We start from the raw sequence: 20,105 nt of genomic DNA on the forward strand, positions 1-20,105 counted from the left end.
CCCTAGCCTACTATCTTGTGGAAGCACCCTAGCCTATTACCTTGTGAAAGCACCCTAGCATACTGGTTAAGGTTTAAAGACTTTTACTTCCAAACTATAGAAGAAAGGCTTACAAAGAATCTACAACATAGTGCAAGTAAATCTGGTCAGGAATGGATCTTCATAAGATGGCTCAGATGATGCAGTTAGGTGTAGATCTTCATAAGACACGTCGTATTGTCGGTTATCGAATCGTCTAGGTAATCTTTCCCATAAATGTAATCTCATAATAAATCAGCCTTAACAAAAAAAAAAAAAACCATATCTCTCCTGACATCTTAACAAAACTAGGGATTTATAAACACATCTACCTTTCTTCTTCTTCTCCGCAATTCCCATGGCCTTCCGTAATGATTCTCTGATCCCTGCCCGTGATCCATCCACGAGGGAGAATAAACCATCATCGCCGACCATACAACGGGGAACCGTGCCTACAAACACGGAAATCACGATCGAACAATCTAACCATCCGCAATTTTTGAAATCGATCGACGATTTAACTGCGTTTGCAGCTGCGATGGACGCCTTCAAACGCCACTACGACGACTTGCAAAACCACATGGATTACATCAAGAACGCCATTGGCTCCAGTCTCAAATTCAAAGGCATCATCGCCGAGTCTCCCTCCTCCCGATCGCAGTCTCCACGGAACGATGCTTCCGGAGAAACAGCCACCGCGGTTGCCGCCACACAATCGCCGCCAAAGGAGACTTCTGAGACAGTACCGGAGATTTCGGATAAGGTGGAGCGATTGTGCGAGTTGATGTGCAGCAAAGGCCTGCGTAGATACATGTACTCGAATATCTCTGACCGAGCTAAGCTGATTGAAGAGCTTCCTGCAGCTCTGAAGCTAGCCAAGGAGCCAGCTAAGTTCGTGTTGGAATGCATTGGCAAGTTTTTCTTACAAGGGCGCAAAGCTTATGCGAGTGATTCCCATATGATCCCTGCGAGGCAGGTTTCGCTTCTTATTCTCGAGTGTTATCTTCTAATGCTTGATCCTAGCGAAGAGAAGAAGCCCATTGATGGTTCTATCAAGGATGAAGCCGAGGCGGCTGCTGTTGCGTGGAAGAAAAGGATGATGAACGAAGGTAGGTTAGCTGCGGCAGAGGCAATGGACGCAAGGGGTTTGCTTCTGCTAATTGCTTGTTTTGGGATTCCTTCGAGCTTTAAGAGTATGGATTTGTTTGATCTGGTACGGAAGAGTGGTACTGCTGAGATTGCTGCTGCTCTAAAACGGTCACCTTTCCTTGTCCCTATGATGTCAGGTATCATCTTCTTTCTTGAGTCGATGAGTTTCCATTACAAAGGTGGTTTCTTTTGTTGCAGAATGGGTCAGGATTAAGTTCCCATCTTTATTTTTTGTTCCTTATAAGATCTTAAGAGTAGAATCATCTGCAGTTAACAATGAAAGAAAATGGCATTTTAGAGTGCAATTGCCTTGGAAGTAGATCATATGACTGTTCTGTTGCATGCTAATTAAGCATTGAGTAATGTTCGATGAAAGGGTTTAGTAACTGGTCCTAACACATTATTCTATCGGTCGTAGGTATAGTTGATTTAAGTATCAAGCGTGGAAAGCATATTGAAGCACTTGGGATGATTTATACCTTTGGGATAGAGGATAGGTTTTCGGCTTCTTCGCTTCTAACTTCATTCCTAAGGATGAGCAAGGAGTCATTTGAGAGGGCAAAACAGAAAGCTCAAGCACCGATAGCATTTGTATGGCCCTTCTTAGCTACCTTCATTGACTCTCTTTTTTTTTTTCTTTTCTGATTCTTACCATTGTTTGCCTTTTGTTCTCTTAACAGAAAGAGGCCAACCAAAAGTTTTTAGCTGCCTTGTTATCAGTGATGAAGTGTTTGGAGGCTCACAACTTAGACCCAGAGAAAGAAGTACAAGGATGGCAGATCAAAGAGCAAATGATTAAGTTGGAGAAAGACATTCTTCAACTCGACAAACAGATGCAAGGGGAAGCAAGATCCATCAGTTTAATGGAGGAAACAGCATTGACGAAGAGATTGTATAACCAACAGATGAAACGTCCAAGGTTGTCAGACATGGAAATGCCACCAGCAGCTTCCTCATCTTATTCTTCTACCTACCCTGCCCGAAGCTTCCCTAGTCACAGAGACGATGAAATATCAGCTCTTGTCAGTAGTTACCTCGAGCCTTCACCAGGTTTTCCTCATCGGTCAAGTCTCAGGAGTTCCCCTGAATATTTAGCTCCACCTAGTGGTTTAGGAAGAAGTGTACCTGCATATGAGCATCTGCCTCCAACTTCTTACCTTCCCCTTCCAAGACGGCACTCTCCGGTTCACGGACAGAGACTTCCTGGAGAGTACTCTCCTCCTATTCATGGGCAAGAACAAATATCATATGGTCGTCTACAAAGGGTTTACAGACATTCACCATCTGTAGAAAGATACTTGGCTTTGCCCAATCACAGGTCTCCTCGTAACTCATAAAAACACCACATCGGAGGAATGTAAATATTGTAACAAAGGTTTTTGTTTTTCCAACAACAAGTCTCAAACAATTATTTAAAGATTTAAGGGTCAATAAGCAAAAGTTTATACTGCGGTCCTGTTCGTTTAGACACTTGGGGTATGAATGGTGACCAGGGAACGACGAGGAATAATGCATTCTCTAACGTTCCTAAAAAAAATTACCATTCACAAGGAATAATAATTTCCTCTCATTCCCTTTCATTCCCTTTTTTGTAGAGAATTAAAGAACAAAATTATTTCTTGTCAAATTTGATAAGGAATAACCATTCCTTTTCATTTCTGGTATTTTATTCCCGTACATTTCTTTTTTATTCGTTCTTCTTGTTTCCCAGATGGTCACCAGTCGGACCCTAGAAGTGCAACTCATCTGGATGGATCATCCAGATGACTTTAAAAAATTTAGACTTAATTTTAAAGTTCATTCAGCTGATCCAATTTGGACCATTTTGATGGAGATGGTTCATTCAATTTGGTATAATATCTATTATGTCCTGATGTAATTCACAAATTACAAACATAAACATAATATCATTTTGTCACACACAAAAACTGACAAAACCACAAAAACGCATTTTTCCGCGAAAACCTAAAATCAAAATTTTCACGCCAAAACCCTAAAAATGCATTTCCGCATAAAATTGCAAAAAACGTGTTTTCCCGCCAAAATTGCAAAAAACGTGTTTTCTTGCCAAAATTGCAAAAACATGTTTTCCCGTAAAAACGTGTTTTCATGCCAAAATCACAAAAACGCGTTTTCACGCCAAAACCCTAAAACGCATTTTTCCGCCAAAACACAAAAACACATTTTCTCACCAAAACCACAAAACGTGTTTTCCCGCCGGAACTTGTTTTCCCGCCGGAACGTGTTTTCCCGCCAAAACCGAAAAATGCATTTTCTCATCAAAATGCATTTCCCGCCAAAACTGCAAAATGCATATTCTCGTGAAAACTGCAAAACGTGTTTTCCCGCCAAAACGCATTTTCCCACGAAAACCGCAAAAACGTGTTTTCCCGCCAAAAAACGCATTTTCCCGCGAAAACCGCAAAAACATATTTTCCCGCCAAAACGCATTTTCCGCGAAATCCGAAAAAACGTGTTTTCATGCCAAAACTACAAAAACGCGTTTTCACGCCAAAAACGCAAAAACGCGTTTTCCCGCCAAAACCGAAAAAACGTGTTTTCCCGCCAAAACAGAAAATCTCATTTTCCCGTCAAAACCACAAAACGTGTTTTCCCGCCAAAAATAAAAATTGTATTTTTCCGCCAAAACCGAAAAATGCGTTTCCCGCCAAAACCAAAAAACGCGTTTTCTCGCCAAAATAAAAAAAAATCTCGTTTTCCCGCCAAAACCGCAAAAAATGCATTTTCTCGTCAAAACCAAAAAATCTCATTTTCCCATCAAAATCGCAAAAATCTCGTTTTCCCGTCCAAATCGAAAAATCTCATTTTCCGTCATAACCGAAAAATTTCCTTTTCCGCCGAAACCAATCTTTCTAGTTGAAATTAACAGAGATAAATCAATAGCTTATATTTATACCTCCCATGTATCAATGGTGAGAAGTGGCTGCACATAAAAAGATGGACAAAAAAGTGTGACATCAGATCCACAGCAAACAACAAAGATTCATCTATGTTTTAGACACTTACAGAATAATCGCATACGAGCGGATTTACTGCATTGGGAGTTTTTACTATTACAAGCGTCTTGTCTTCCTCCTTTGGAAGTGGATTTATGGCATTTGCAACATCCAGTCTATTCGCCTTGTCTGCATCAGTTGAAATATGTTTTGGGATTAGCAAATTATCTATTTTCGTGGAGAAGCAAAAGCCAAGTAAAAAAAAACACTCACATGCAAGCCAAGTCCAACCGGAACCAAAGTTGGAGGCTGCAGCTGCCTTGAACCTTTCTAAAAGGTCATTGAAAGAACCAAAATCTCTCTCTATCAGTCTGAGGAGATATCCACTTGGCTTTCCTCCACCTCCAGGTTGAATAGACTCCGAGAAGAACTCGTGGTTCCATGCCTGCAAATCCCATCATATAACCCAATTCACATCCAACCTTGAGAAAGGAACTAGAGAAGCAATATTTGGCATTTACCTATTGTTTGACCCAAAAACGGTGTATTTGCTGGTGATGTTTGTTGGAATCATACAATAAAAAATCTAAGGATAATTATTAGATTCTTGAGGTTTATGAGAAATATTCGTAGAATCAATATGAGAAAAAGAACATCTAAAGACTTTATTGATCAAAGATTGCATTACAAGAATGATTTCTAGTGTAAAGTGAATCAAAGAATGTATAAAATCCTTATAGGATGTGTTCTAGACCTAGATGGAAAAAAGAGTCCATTCTAATAAGGAAGTATCTCCTTATCTATAGAAGAAAAATATCTAGGGTTTCCTAACAAAGTGGGCCTAATTCATTGTCTTAATGGGCCTTGAGGGAGGATGTAAATCCACCCCCAACAGTAAGCCCCCCCAAGTTAGTAGAGAGAAATGAAACCGATCTCTGTGAATTTTACGAATAGAGTTTATGAGACAATGAACTAGGCACATACCCATGACGTAGACGATTGTCATGAACGGGCCGTCATGGTTAGGTTGCCATAGATGAATTGTCATAGACAGACCGTCTCGGGCGAGCTGTCATCGACATACTTCTGATTCCGATCAGACTTCTTACTCCGGGATGGTTGCGCGAACGATCTGTGAGGACAGTGTTCTGAACCACCGGAGCAAGTAGCCATGGATGAAGCGTCAATCGACAAGCTGCCAAAGACAAGTCGCCATAGACATCATCATGAACGTACCGCCATGAGCGAACCATCACAATCAAATCGCCACAGGTAGACGTGTCTTCGCGGTATCACGTCATGCTCGAGTCTTGCAAGCAATCCGAGTGACTACGAGAGAGCGATCCGTGACGAGTAACCGCAAGAGAGCGATCAGTGCCGAGTAACTGCAAGAGAGTGAGTCGAGTGACCGCGAGAGATCGATCCGAGCGACTGCGAGAGAACGATCTGCGTCAAGTAGCTGCGAGAGAGCTATCCATGACGAGTAACCGCAATATAGCGATATGTGCCGAGTAACTGCAAGAGAGCGAGTCGAGCGACCGCGAGAACCGCGAGAGATCGATCCGAGCGACTGCGAGAGAACGATCTGCGCCGAGTAACTGCGAGAGAGCTATCCATGACGAGTAACCGCAAGAGAGCGATCCGTGCCGAGTAACTGCAAGAGAGCGAGTCGAATGACCGCAAGAGATCGATCCGAGCGACTGCGAGAGAACGATCTGCGCCGAGTAACTGCAAGAGAGCTATCCATGACGAGTAACAGCAAGAGAGCGAGTCGAGTGACCGCGAGAGATCGATCCGAGCGACTGCGAGAGAATGATCTGCGCTGAATAACTGCGAGAGAGCTATCCGAGTGAATGCGAGAAAGCGATCAACGCCGAGAAACGAGTAACCGCGAGAGAGAGATCTGGATTCTCCCAAGTTTGATATGCTTTGAAGATATTTCTCCTTGTTCCCCCTCCTTCTAGCGCCAACTTTTTGACCCAAAAACGGTGTATTTCCTGGTGATGTTTGTTGGAATCATACAATAAAGAATCTAAGGATAAGTATTAGATTCTTGAGGTTTAGGAGAAATCTTCATAGAATCAATATGAGAAAAAAAAACATCCAAAAGCTTTATTGATCAAAGATTGCATTACAAAAATGATTTCTAGTGTAAAGTGAATCAAAGAATGTATAAAATCCTTATAGGATGTGTTCTAGATCTAGGTCGAAAAAAAAATCCATTCTAATAAGGAGATACCTCATTATTTATAGAAAAAATATACCTAGGGTTTCCTAACAAAGTGGGTATAATTCATTGTCTTAATGGGTCTTGAGGGAGGATGTAAATCCACCCCCAACACCTGTGCGACGTTGTTGAAGGCAGGAAGCATATTGCCTCTATTGTATGAAAGAAGCACAACCTCTTCCAGCGACAATCCATCAAGATCCGTGCCTACGATTTGCTTGTTCAGGTTCTCTACATAAGTTTTGTGATGCTTGCCCCAGTGATAATCCAAAGTTTCCTGGCTCATATGCGGTTCCAGAGCATCCTACCAACCATTGAGTCAAAACACGCCAAATTTCAAATCTTAAAAGTTGGGTCTTTTTGACTCTACTCCTTTCCAATTGTACAAGAGGATATGGAGGAGGCTTAAGCTCAAACCCAGCTGTTATAAAAGCCACTTTTCTCGAGAACCGTTTCTGCGCGAATCAAAAGAATGTGTTATTGAGTTGTTTAGATATCAAAGCTTTGGAAACAAAAACAAGTTCAAGTTTTCGTTGAAGCATTTCATCAAACACTAATATGCACACTTACTCTCCGTATAGGGTTTATCAGTTGATTGGGAGAAAAAGGAAGTTTTACCTTTTCGTTTCGTTTCCATTGCATTCGCCCTGTAACTTCACCAACAATAAACCCTTGTCAAAACTTAAGCGCTTCGTAGTCAGCTAGACAGAGACAGAAAAGAGTGATAGAGAAATATAGACCTTGACAAGGAAGCAGAGAGCACGACGATAGAGACCAGAAAGGGGCTGTAACTGCAGCCGTCATCATCTTTCCTTTCCTGCGTTACTGTTAGTGTCTGCAACGAATATACAGAGACACGACACTCTCTCTCTCTATTGCTAAATAAGAGAGTCTTCTTATCTCAAGCACTATTATGCTACATATTACACAATGCCCATAATAAGTTCGTTCTTTTCAATTTTCCCTAACAAAATTTACACTAATCACTAGGCACAAATACTTGTTTGCCTTACATCTTTTTTTTTTAAATACAGATTATTATTTATCATCCCAAATGGGCATAAGTAATGAATATAAACTGAGATTCGGATAAAATCCGTACGACCTAAAACTATCCCCGTTACACTTTCGAATGATACACAGTCGGATTACTTCGTTAAACTCCAGACCCGACTCTAGGAAGGATACACAGACAAAGCCGCTTATCATAACCCCGGACCCGACATCAGTGATCACCGGCTGGTTCCAGTTAATCGGGGCGGGAGAACAAGTCTCCACTTCCTCCTCCCTGATTGACACATTACGACCATGAAGTCCAGAGAGACTACAACACAACATCACGATCTAAGCTTTTTTTTTTTTTTTTTGAAACACCATCACGATCTAAGCTTATCACAACCTAAACACAAGAAAAAAAAACATACAACTACACAACCAAACATGAAATTAAATAACGCGGGACTGGAAGAGGCTGCAACACACACCAACTAGAACAAAACATGCAACGAAAACGGTTAGAAACACACCCACTAGAGCAGCCAAATGACTAAGACCCTTGCGCTGGGATGATGTGCTTCAAAGCAAAATGCCTTCAAGACCAGTCCATCGCTAGAAGGACCAAGAACCCGCCGGAGCCATAGACGACTTGCCGCCTCCGCCGAGCTACAACTTGCACGCGCCACCACCAAGAAGATGAGACCGACACGCGACGACCTAACCTCCTTGTACGCGTCGGTGAGATACACCGAAAACCTCCTGGATTACGAAGAGGTGAGCTTTCGCCGCAAGACACCAAGCGAGCAGAAAACCTACGCGCCACCACCCCACTTTTCCTGAACGGATCGAAAAAGTTTATACCAGTGAAGCACAAATCTGGGAAGAAGAGGCCCATTGACGAAGCCACGCGCCACCGTTCCTTGAGACACGCCGAAGATCTAAGGGAGAAAAGGAAACTCCGATGAACCATAATCCCTAAAAACCGACCCCCTGAGCTGAACCACCCTTGTGCGCCTCACCGGACCTCCAAGCAGCTGGCGAACTCCACAAGCAGCGAGGCCTCACCGATGATGAGAAGCCGGCAAAAGATCAGAACTCCAAGTATATCGACCGAAGGGAGAGAGCAACATCAGGAGGCAAAAATGAAAACGAGGACGAGTAAGGAGGAGCACGCATCCGACGTCGCCTCCGATGTCGGAGCAAACGGATAACGAGAGACATGAGGTTTTTTTAAAGAGAGGTTTTCAAGTTGAAAAGTTGTGTTTGCTTTATATCTCTTACTAGTATCCGGGTATACTTTTTGGTTGCTTTTAAATTATTTAAAAAATAAAATTGTAATGTTTTAAATCAAAATTGAATTTATTTTAAACAAAATTTGCTGAAGCTAGGTAACACCTAGAAATATCGTATTTGCTATATTCAGTTTTATTTGTATTTGTTTTGTAAATAGTTCTTCTTTAAAATAAATTTATTGGAATTAATATTAAAAAACATAAAACTAACATATATACAAAATAGTCAATATAATAGACTTATTTTTCAAGCAAAAAATTTGTAAGAATATGCTATGTTACATTAAAAAAAGAATTTGCTAAATAGTCAAACTATAACAAACAAATTTGTAAATACCTAAATTGCATCATCATAGTTATTGATATTTTTTTTCCTCAGTTAGACTCGCATCATTAGCCGTGAGATTTGATTTCAAAGCTACAAAAACAAAATAGAAATTATTAAAGTGTAACTAAAGTCTAAAGATAGAAGATACCACTTGTTTACGGTTCTGCTTGTGTTTTATGTTTGTTGGGCTCTTTCGTTTGACTTTTTCTTCTTTCCTTTTCATATCTGTTTATATTGGATGAAATAAATGTAAGTAGTTTCACAAAGATAAGACATATAAAAGAGTTGAGATGATTATGGTTACCTTCGTTGCTGATAGAGCTTTAACTTTCAATTTTCATTCTTTTATAACTTTTTCTTTTTGGTAAACGGCAGTCTCCTACACTTTATTTCAAAATAAATCAACAACTACAGACAAACCCGCCGAGTTCTAGACATCTCATTACAATCCTCCAACAAAACAGGAGCAACATGCCCTGGAGCCGACTCAAAATAGTGTAAACCAAAAGGTAAAGAAAATGCATAGTTAGCTAATCCATCTGCTAGACGATTAGCCTCCCTATACACGTGAGAAATTTTGACTAACCAGTCTCTTGAAACAAAGCCATAGCACAAACGTACTAGGAAGGACAAGGGATGTGCATCATGAATCCCTGTCTGAAGAAAGCCCACCACACTTTCAGAATCTACTTCAACCTCCAGCTGCCGAATACCACGATCCCATGCTATGCACAGGCCATAGTACACACCCCACAATTTTGCTAATAGAGCAGAGCAAATGCCAATGTTAACCGCAAAGCCCCTTTCCCATGTCCCGTACTTGCCCCGCACAACCCCTCCCGCAGTAGCCAGACCAGGATTACCTCGAGCTGCTCCATCCGTATTTAGTTTATACCAGCCACTCTCAGGACACTTCCATGCTATCTGCTTCTCTACCCGACCCCCAGCAACTGATCTCTTACTTAGGATCTTGTTCGCGTCCATCACTTCTCGGGCTTTATCTCTAACATACTTCACTCTATCTCGACATTTCCCTATATCACCGAAAACATACCCACATCTCCATTTCCAACACCACCACACCGTAACTGCAAAGATTGTTGGCCACTGGCTCCCATTTCCTGACCTATCACTCGCAAGATTGTCATAGAGCCACTCTAGAAGAGGTAGACTGAAGAAGCGATGCTGTCTACTCGGCATAACACTTTTCGTCCATAATCCTGCTGCTGCCGGGCAATCTCGAAGCACATGGAGGATAGTTTCATCTCCATTTTTACACAGACTGCACACTCCATTATCGCTCAAGTGTCTACGCTTCCTCTCCATATTTGTCATGATAACCTGATGAGACCCCAACCATAGGAAGACACGGACTCGTTCAGGAGTCACTAGGCGCCACACTCGATTATACAGAGCTTCCATATTCGGTCTTGGTACTCTATCTCTAGTCAAAAAGGCATATGCAGACTTAACCGAGAACAGTCCATCCTTACTCTCCCCCCACGACATTCTATCACGGGCCCCAGTAACATCATCAATAACCATTGCAGCCAATCTTAACCGGTCCTGTATTGATGTATATGGTTCGATAACTTGAGTTAACCAGCCAGTTCCATTCTGCCATAAATCCCGAGCCCTTGCCTCTAGTATCAGCTCCGGTATGTGCACCATACTCAAGTTCTGCAGAGGTTCGTCTAACAACCATTTGTCTTTCCAAAACCGGACCCTGCGACCATTCCCTAAGATCCAACGCGTCCCCGGAACAATCACATCTCTGATACCCACCGCTATGCTTCTCCAAGTCGGTGACCAAGTCCCCTGAACTATCAGCCATGTTGGATCATATAACTCACCGACTCTAAATTTTTTCCTCAGGATCTTGACCCACAAAGCATCCTCCGTATTCAACAATCTCCATCCAAGTTTTGCTAATAAAGCAATATTCATCTCCTTTGCCAACCTAATGCCAAGTCCCCCTTCTCTTTTAGGCTTACAAATTACGTCCCAAGACACCAAGTGTTGCTTTCTGTTGCCTTCACTACTTCCCCATATAAAGCCTCTAGCGATCTTATCCAGTTGGTTTAAAGTTGATATCGGCAGTGATATAGTGCTCATCGTATGAACCTGAATAGATGTGAGAACAGATTTGGTGAGCGTTATCCTTCCTGCCAAACTCAAAAATCTACTCTTCCATCCAGCGAGCTTAGATGAAACCTTCTCAATCACTTCCCCAAACGTCTCCTTATTAATTCTTTTCTGGAGAACTGGCATACCAAGGTACTTACCCAATTCCTTCGTTCCTTTGATACCACTCTCATTACTTATCGAATTAGCTAGATCCCGGTGAATATTCTCAGAGAAAAAGATTATAGATTTTTCCAGATTAACTTTCTGCCCCGAAGCCCCACAAAACCTCTCTAGGACCTTGCGTATTACTCGAATCTGCGCTATCGAAGCCTCTGCAAATAGGATCAGATCATCTGCGAAACAAACATGAGATAAAGATGGTCCACCCCTAGATAATCTGATCGGATTCCACTCCGTATTAGCTACTGTGAACTCAATCTGATGGCACAGTCTCTCCATGCATAACACAAATAGGTATGGGGATAGGGGATCACCTTGTCGGAGTCCACACTGAGGCGTAAATGATTCTGTCCTTTCTCCATTCCACAACAGGCTCATTCCAGGATTCGTAACACATTCCATGATCCATTTAATCCAAATCTGAGGTAGGTGTGCTGCATTGAGTGTATCTTCCAAGAAATCCCACCTAATTCTGTCATAAGCCTTCTCAAGATCCAATTTAAGAAGCATCCAGCCTCTTCGCCCTTTCTTCCTCCTCATTGAGTGAACTGCTTCCTGGACGATAACAATATTATCCTGACTCAGACGACCAGGAATAAAGCTTGCTTGCGCAGGTCCTATAAGTTTAGGCATCAGATGCTTCAGTCTCAGCACCATCATCTTTGTTATGATCTTGAAAAGAACATTGCATAAGCTTATAGGTCGGAATTGAATAATTTTTTCTGGCTTGAGAACCTTCGGTATAAGAACCAGCATGGCATCATTCATGCCCTCTGCGAGAACTCCCGTTTCAAAAAACTTCAGCCCAAATCTAGTCACAGACTCACCCACCACGTCCCAGGATTATTGGTAAAAGATAGGTTGGTAGCCATCCGGCCCTGGGGCCTTGTATTTACCCATCGATCTCACAGACCTCTCCACATCTACTCCCGAGAACTATTTATTCAAACTCACCAAATCCTCCCGTGTAAAATCAGTGAAGCCTTGCTGAGGGAGCTTCTCTGTAACAAGGTTGAGATCCTCAGTTGAATACAGTCTCTTATAATATTTTGTAGCTAGCTTTTCCAGTTCCTCAGACTGATCCACCCAGCGGCCATCCTCATCCTTTAGCATCTCTATCTTATTTCTCTTCCGCCGTACTATTGTAGTTGTGTGATAATACTTTGTGTTCCTGTCGCCCAGGACTATCCATTTTTCACGCGATTTTTGATACCACAAAACCTCCTCTTGCTCGAGGACCACATAAAACTCTTTCTGCAGTACCGCCTCCTTCAAAAGTAAATCATCACATGGGTTTCTCTCCAACTGCTCCTGAATCTCTTTAATATCTCCTAAAAGCTTTTCTTTTCGTTGAATAACATCTCCAAATATCTCCTTATTCCATTTTTTAAGTTTGGATTTTAGAGATGCCAATGCCTCCGGAGTACTCAGTTCACCATTCCAAGATGTCGAGAGTAGCTCTTTAAAGCCTTCATGTTTGAGCCACGCGGCTTCAAACCTAAACGGTCGCCTCTTCGAGTTCCCCCTCTGCTCAGGTTCTAGTTGCAGGTAGAGTGGTGCGTGGTCTGATGCCAGGAACGGGAGATGTGAAACCGCTGCCTCCTGCCACCTTACTCGCGCATGGGCGTTACATAAGACCCTATCCAAATGCTTCGCCACAAAGTTCTGCATCTCCTTCCCTCTTTTCCATGTGAATTTATTCCCCTTAAATCCCATGTCCACCAATGCAAGCTCATTAATCCATTCCCCAAATGCCAGAGAATCTGGTGAAAGCCTACCATTACCTCCAGTTCTTTCATCCAATCTCAAGATAGTGTTAAAGTCTCCACCAACCAACACCGGTTCATCAATATTCTCCAATACTCTTTTAAGCTGCCCCCAAAGCCCACTACGACGACTTACTGTAGGAGCAGCGTAAACAGCGAGGAGATGAATGCTCTGTGTCCCAATCACCACCCTGGCGTGAACAAACTGATCCGACGATTCCAATACCGTAAGAGCTCCCGCCTGATCTCTCCACAATAGCCAAATTCCACCACTTTGACCAGTGGCATCAACCCAAAAAGACTTATCAAATCCCAAATTCTGACATATCTTTCTCGCTTTTTCTCCACCCGCATGAGTTTCGAATAGCGTCAGGACGTCAGTATTAAGCTTCTTCAAAATGTACCGAATCGAGCGTCTGAAATTGGGTTTATTTGCCCCCCGGCAATTCTAGAATAAGCAATTCATCATCATCAATATGTCAAGGTATATACGAATTACCGGGGCCCCCTGTTATGCAAGAGACAAGATCCCTCCATCTCCTTGCAGGTTCGTCTGTGTACCAGCCATTTTTTGTTCCACCACGCTGATCGTACTCTCCATGGGGTTATCTACCTCTTCATCACGTAGTAGCAGAGTTTTAGATCTAGTCTGACCATTCTCCACGCTATTTTTGAACACACCACCAGCTCTCCCTGTTGTAGAATTTTCCACTCTCAGTCTCTTTCCAGATTCTGATAGGCTAATTTCTCCCTTTGTCGGCCCAAACACCAGCCCTCGAACAGGCCTATTATTCACTTTCTTGGGCTTTCCTCTACTACCCTCAATCAATTTTCTGTTAGCGGCCCACTTCTCCTTATGCGCTCCTTGTGAACTAGTTGAAGTACTAGCTTTCCCGCTAAAGATCAAACCTTCTTTCACTTGCGAGAAACCTTTACCTTTCCTGTTCTGAATATTCATGTCCTGATTCTCCTTATTCTCCTTATTCTCTTCACCAGTAACCATATCCTCCTTTGTTCCATCCACATTCATAGTCATCTCAAGGCTGCTATACTTGTTCGATAGTGCAATATTTGCGGTCTCCTTGATAATAGAGGTCTCATGAAGACTCTGCTGAGTTACCTCACCTGGTTCTCGTATCGCAATACCCACCTGCCTCGACACTTGCGTTCCTCTTCTCACTCCCTTTACTTGAGTAAACCCATCCTCCTGCGGAGAGATTTGTTTAGGTACCGATGTAGGGAGTACTAACGTCACCGTCTGTAATGCCATATTAGCCACTCTCTCCGCAATAGTTTTTGGACACCCATGGACTAGATGTCCGTATATTCCACATTTAGAACAGATTTCAGATAGCCCTTCATACGCTACAAAGTATCTCTCACCATTAATTAGCACTGTCCCTTTCAATGGCTTTGCTAAGTTGACTTCGACACAAATTCTTGCAAACCTTGCTCTCTCAAAGTTCAACGTGGTTATGTCTACCCGAACTGGCTTCCCCAAACCCTTAGAAATCCCCATCAGGATCGACCGGTGATAGAAGTTCACTGGGATATTTGTTAGTCTAACCCAGACCGGCGTTGTAGCAATGTCATCTCTTAAGGGATCAAATTCTGGTGACCAAGCCCTCACCATGAGATAACTACTGAAGACTCTCCATGGGCCTCCTGTCAGCGCCACCATATATTCATCCTCCTTTTCGAAACGGACCATGAAAAACTGACGGGGCAAGTCCATGACGTACATTGCTCCCTTCGGATTCCATAACTCCCGTAACTTCCTACTCAAGGCAGATATCGCAACACTCCTTCCCAGAACCCTAACGATCATGCACTATTTCCACATCCCATTCATCGCTTCCAGCACCTCTGTCTCAATCGTGATAGACGGTTCACCATCTTCTCCATTAGGGAACTCCACTCAAAGTCTCTCCGTAATAAAGTCATCATCGATCAGTTTCTCCGGAACCGGCATCCCTCCCTCGCTCATCCCCTCTACCTTGGATGCATACGAGGGCACGCAGTCTGGTGGATCCCCTGGTGGTCTTGCTCTCTCTCCCACATCCATCATGGTCGCATCTCGATCTCCTGACTCTGAAGCCCTAGTTTCGCCAATCGCCGAAACCCTAACGCCGCTCATCTCTTTATTCTTTTATAACTTTGAAACATAAGCACATTGATGTGCCGTTTTACCTGAAATGAATAATTAAGAAATTATTAGAATAAGAGGAAAATGAATCTAAAATGAGAGAAAACATTTAGAAACATTTAGAATTAGGAGTAATCATAACTTTTATGTAATTATTTTGATCAGTGGAAGAACTGATCAACAACTGGAGAAGAAACAATGAAGAAGAAAGTAAAATTAAATAAGATAGAAAGGTAAAAGAGAAAAATAGTTATAGAACGTGATCTTTATTTTGTAAGTGTGTGAAATAATTTAGGGATTTAGTTTTTTTTTTTTTTAATTTTTACGTGAAGTTCCAAAATCATTTTTAATCAATCTTATTTGTTTTGTAAATTTTTGTTTTGTCACGTGTCTAATTATGATTTGCTAGACGACTTGCGCTTTAGTATATAAGGGATTTGTTCCTTACTTGTCTCGACTTTTCAGATACTCATTTTTGTTAAGTCCAATATCAAGTAGCTGAGTTTTTCTAATTGCAATACAAGACAAGTAATAATAGTAAAAAAAAAAATTACTGACTCGGCTTTTAAAATTACTTGTTACTTATTTTGTGACTGAAAAAAAAATGATAATTAAACCATATAAATGGAAAAACAAAATCAGAAATAATATTATTTTGTTAAAAGAAGTAAACAACACATTCACATCGAGATGATTACGTCTTTTGTTCCTTTTTATTCTTTATAATATGTACAAGTATTTTGTTTAGAGTAACTCTCGTTTTTCCAAGCCTAATAGATAAAATAAATTTCATCTTTTTCTAGTAGACTATTATCTAGTAGAGTAAAATAAAAACTCAAAAATATTTCCACGTAATTCAGGAGCTCTTTTGTAAATAAGGGAAATTTTTGCACTATTTTGTAATTCTTGGAAGTTGATAAAAGCTCGTTGGTAATTTATCAGGAGGGGCGTCGTTCGATGCTCAGATGGCGTCGCTCAACATTCTTTAGTTCTCTTCTATTCTCGCAGGCTCCTTAGGCGCGTTAGACGGACCACTGTTTAGTAAAACGAGCATAGCTTTCGATCTAGGATCCTGATAGACCTAAAACTGGTGGACTTGGAAAGCTAACTCAAAGCTCTATCTTGTTTCAAAATATGATCTCAATAGAACCGTGGAAAGTCCTCCATATGTTGCTATACTTTTGACGCCTCTGCACAGTTCTGCCCCTCAAATAGCTATAGAATCTCCAAAGTTGTCAAAAACGTACCTAGACCCTCTATAACACACAAAAATACCAAAACGACTCAAAACACATAGTAAAAACACTAAAAAGACATATACTATGACATAAAAATGGTAAAATCCATGGTATATTAATTACTTTCGAAGGAAGGCAGGGAGGTGCAAATAAAATATGTGGCCCAAGCAGTTCTGACTTTCATTATGTCGTGTTTCTTGCTATCAAAAGGCATTGTGGATAAACTAAAAGTACAATCTCATATTTCTGGTAGAGCTCAAGACAAAATAATTGAGGCTTCCATTGAATATTTTTGGGATAAATTTTGTGTCCCACAGGATCAGGGAGGGCTTGGATTTCTAAATTTTCAGAGTTTTAATGTGGTGTAACTAGCGAAACAACTATCGAGATTAATACAGTTTCCAAACTCACTACTTCTCGAGTACTTAGAGGACGCTACTACAACCAGTCATGCCTTTGGAAATACTATCGGGGAATGCCTCATCACAAGTGTATGATACGAACCTTGGATCCCATACACAGAGGCACGGCCACTAAGGGCCTCCGACCGAGTGACATACATACACCCAAAACTCTCCGTTCATTCCTTTATTAGGCGTAATATCAGGGATTGGAACACTTCTCTCTTACATGATTAATTATATACTGAGGACATTCCTCTTATCCTCGGACTGAGACCTAGTAATATGTGGTTCATGGATGGTTACAAATGGAATCATAGAAAATCTGGATTTTGCTCAGTTAAAATCCAGGTATGATTTGCTATGAAAGAGTGCTCAAACTCAGTTTGTTCAACCGAGTATCACTGGTCTACATAGCCATGTGTGGAGTGTTCGGGCTTTGGGAAAGATGAAACACTTCATGTGGCAACCTCTCAGAGGATGTATTATGACGACAAAAAGACTTGCTTTTAACCATTTGGGTACCGATATGAGCTTTCCTAGATGTAGTGATCCATAGGAAGCTATAAATCATCTTGTTTTTGAATGTCCCTCTGCGTTGAAGGTTTGGGCTTTATCAGACTATTGGTACCTTTTTCAGAATTTCCTGTCTCGGAGGAAAAAGTGGCTTATTCAGAACCATAAATTGACATCTTCCCTTGGATCTTGTAGTACATTTGGAAGAGAAGAAATGAGAAAATATTTAATGAAAATAATGTTTCACCAATACATATCCTCCAACTAGGCTTGTTTGAAGCGGAATGGTGGAGAAAAGCTAACCTCAGAAAGAAAAAAAACAGAAAGGAAAATGTCAATTCACCATACTTCATCATCTGCTGTGAATTTTTTCGTTTCAGAGTCCCACCCAAAACCAGAACTACAACGAATAAAATCTGCAAACCCTTGGTACCTACCCTTCAAGATTTTCATCATATTTTTATACTGACCGTAGGTTTTTTTAGATCCAACTTGTTGTTGTAGCGTTGTTAGTATTCTGGATTCGACCATCAGTTTGTTGAATTTGCCGCTGGCATCACGAAACCTTGATTGATTGCATCCACTAGTAACCTCAATAACAACTTGTGCTCAGGTCCAGAACATGAGTGGTATTGACCTTTACCTTTTACGTCTTTTGAATCTCCCATAAAAGGAACAATATTCAAAGACAAACATCATCCAAATTCATGAAAACTAAACAAAATACTGAAACCAATCTGAAACTACACATTCCCCAGTAAGCAAAAGTGATGAAAAAGAATACTCACTTTGACAAATAAAAGAGATGATTGATGCTCGAATCCTATCAGTTTTGTAAGCTCTTCTCCATAGGATTAAAAGAAATCTTCGTAAACCAAGTGGCTGAAGTAACATGATCGGAGTTCTAAAGATAGTTCGTCATCTTGGAGTTTTTTATTCTTTAAAGTTGAGTTTTTATTATTTTTTTTAGCTATGGTTTTGTTTCTTCTTTGCAGAATTGTTATGATTTTTGTTCTTTATATCAGAATGTTTTTGTTTTCGGTTTTTCCTACAATGGTCTAATTTTATTTATTTATATACGACACTATCTTCTTGTTTTCTCCTACAATGGCATAATTATATTTTACATAGGAAAGTACGAGTTTTCATACAATTCTGAAAGTGTTAAACGCACTTGCTCCAAGTTACATGGCCAAGCCTGAAACAACAGTGCCTCCAAAGATAAGAGATAGCACACGATTGTATCCTTATTTTAAGGTACATGTAGTTCTTCTCTTATGTATTTTTTAAATACAGCAAAAATATTTACATGCTTCTATATTTTATTAGGATTGTGTAGGAGCTATTGATGGAACACATATTCTTGCGATGATAAGTGGAAAGGATTCATCTAGCTACCGCAATCGAAAAGGAAAACTATCACAAAATGTTTTAGCTGCATGCAATTTTGATTTAGAATTTATATATGTTCTTAGTGGATAAAAATTTTGAGAGAATTTTTGGCATCTTTAAGTCAAGATTCCTCATCTTCAAATCTGCTCCACCATTTCCGTATAAAACACAAGCAGAGTTAGTTCTTGCATGTGTTGTTTTACATAATTATCTTCGTAAAGAATGTCGTTCAGACGTGTTTCCTGAAGAAGTTGTTGTCGCTGATGATAATGAAAGTGATGTTCAAGAAATAGGTGAAGATGAGAACATGGATGATGATGTTCAAAATGGCACTCAAGAACAACAAAGAGTGAATGCTAATAATTCGAGAGCAAATATAGCAGCAACCATGTGGACAGATGCTATGCATATGGGATCTTGATGCAGCAACAGTTTACGTTGTTTTTAGAAGTTATCTTTGCCACTATGTTTTTAAATTTATCTTTCATGTTGTGGTTTATGAATTTGGTTTTTTGATAAACAATTTTGATCTATTATATTTGCTTTTAGTAAGCTCTGGAGCTTTCTTGAATATTGTCAAGAGACTGCTGTTCAAACTTGTTGCAGAGATTGAATTGGAAGAAGTAGAAGACGAATTGATTATGTAATATGCCATTGGATCTTCTTGCTTTTGGGACCTCGATGAGTCAACCTCAGGAAGTTGGATATGGAAGAGTATCTACAAACTTCAATCAATAGTTCGGCTTTTTATCTACTGTGATATTGGTTCTCGTATTACTTGCAGATTTTGAAGGATAACTGGACCTCTCTTGGACCTTTATTGGATATCACTGCTCCAAGGGTCTCTGGTATTCCAGAAAATGCAATTGTACAAAACGCTTTGGTAAATGGAAACTGGTGCATCTCAAGACTCCGGCCCAGGCACCTTACCATTGTATTCCTCAAGGACAGTCTCCCTCCTGCGGATACAATAACCCAAGATTGGCGACAAGCCACCATCATCAACCTTCTCAATTAAGGATGCATGGAATCACCTCAACAATCAAGGCACCCCAGTACCATGGTACAAGGCTATTTGGTTCTCTGGTTCAATACCTAAACATGCGTTTCACGCATGGGACACTCGCTACGCGTAACAGACTTCATACAAGGGACCGTCTCATCACTTGGGGTATGGCAGTACCTTCGACATGCCTCCTCTGCAATGCTGCTGGTGAAACTCGACAGAACCTCTACTTTGACTGCCCTTATAGTCATCAGGTCTGATCCTTCTTCACTTCTCGTGCTAATATCTCTCCTCCTATGTTGTTTGATGACGCGGTGGTCTGGTTGACTAATCCCTCACCAAACAAGAATATGTCCTTCATACTGA

At 41.0% G+C, this 20,105-nt stretch overlaps 2 protein-coding genes and 1 pseudogene across 2 annotated transcripts; 2 read left to right on the top strand and 1 right to left on the bottom strand.

Annotated features, from left to right (window-relative positions):
- The first annotated feature begins 286 nt into the window (after window positions 1–286).
- LOC106375657 (protein FRIGIDA) lies at window positions 287–2,614 on the top strand. The gene is made up of 3 exons (XM_013815625.2): window positions 287–1,304; window positions 1,586–1,758; window positions 1,848–2,614. The coding sequence occupies exons 1-3, from the start codon at window positions 377–379 to the stop codon at window positions 2,502–2,504; spliced, it is 1,758 nt and encodes a 585-aa protein (XP_013671079.1). The 5' UTR covers window positions 287–376; the 3' UTR covers window positions 2,505–2,614.
- A 3,597-nt stretch (window positions 2,615–6,211) lies between these two features.
- LOC106372972 lies at window positions 6,212–15,177 on the bottom strand (annotated as a pseudogene).
- A 3,352-nt stretch (window positions 15,178–18,529) lies between these two features.
- Window positions 18,530–19,154, top strand: LOC106372974. Its single transcript, XM_013813220.1, has 2 exons — window positions 18,530–18,598; window positions 18,855–19,154. Exons 1-2 carry the CDS (start codon window positions 18,530–18,532, stop codon window positions 19,152–19,154), a joined length of 369 nt encoding a protein of 122 aa, XP_013668674.1.
- The last annotated feature ends 951 nt before the right edge of the window (window positions 19,155–20,105 follow it).

The sequence above is a fragment of the Brassica napus genome, chromosome C9 (genome assembly GCF_020379485.1).
Source record: "Brassica napus cultivar Da-Ae chromosome C9, Da-Ae, whole genome shotgun sequence".
NCBI classification, from domain to species: domain Eukaryota; kingdom Viridiplantae; phylum Streptophyta; class Magnoliopsida; order Brassicales; family Brassicaceae; genus Brassica; species Brassica napus.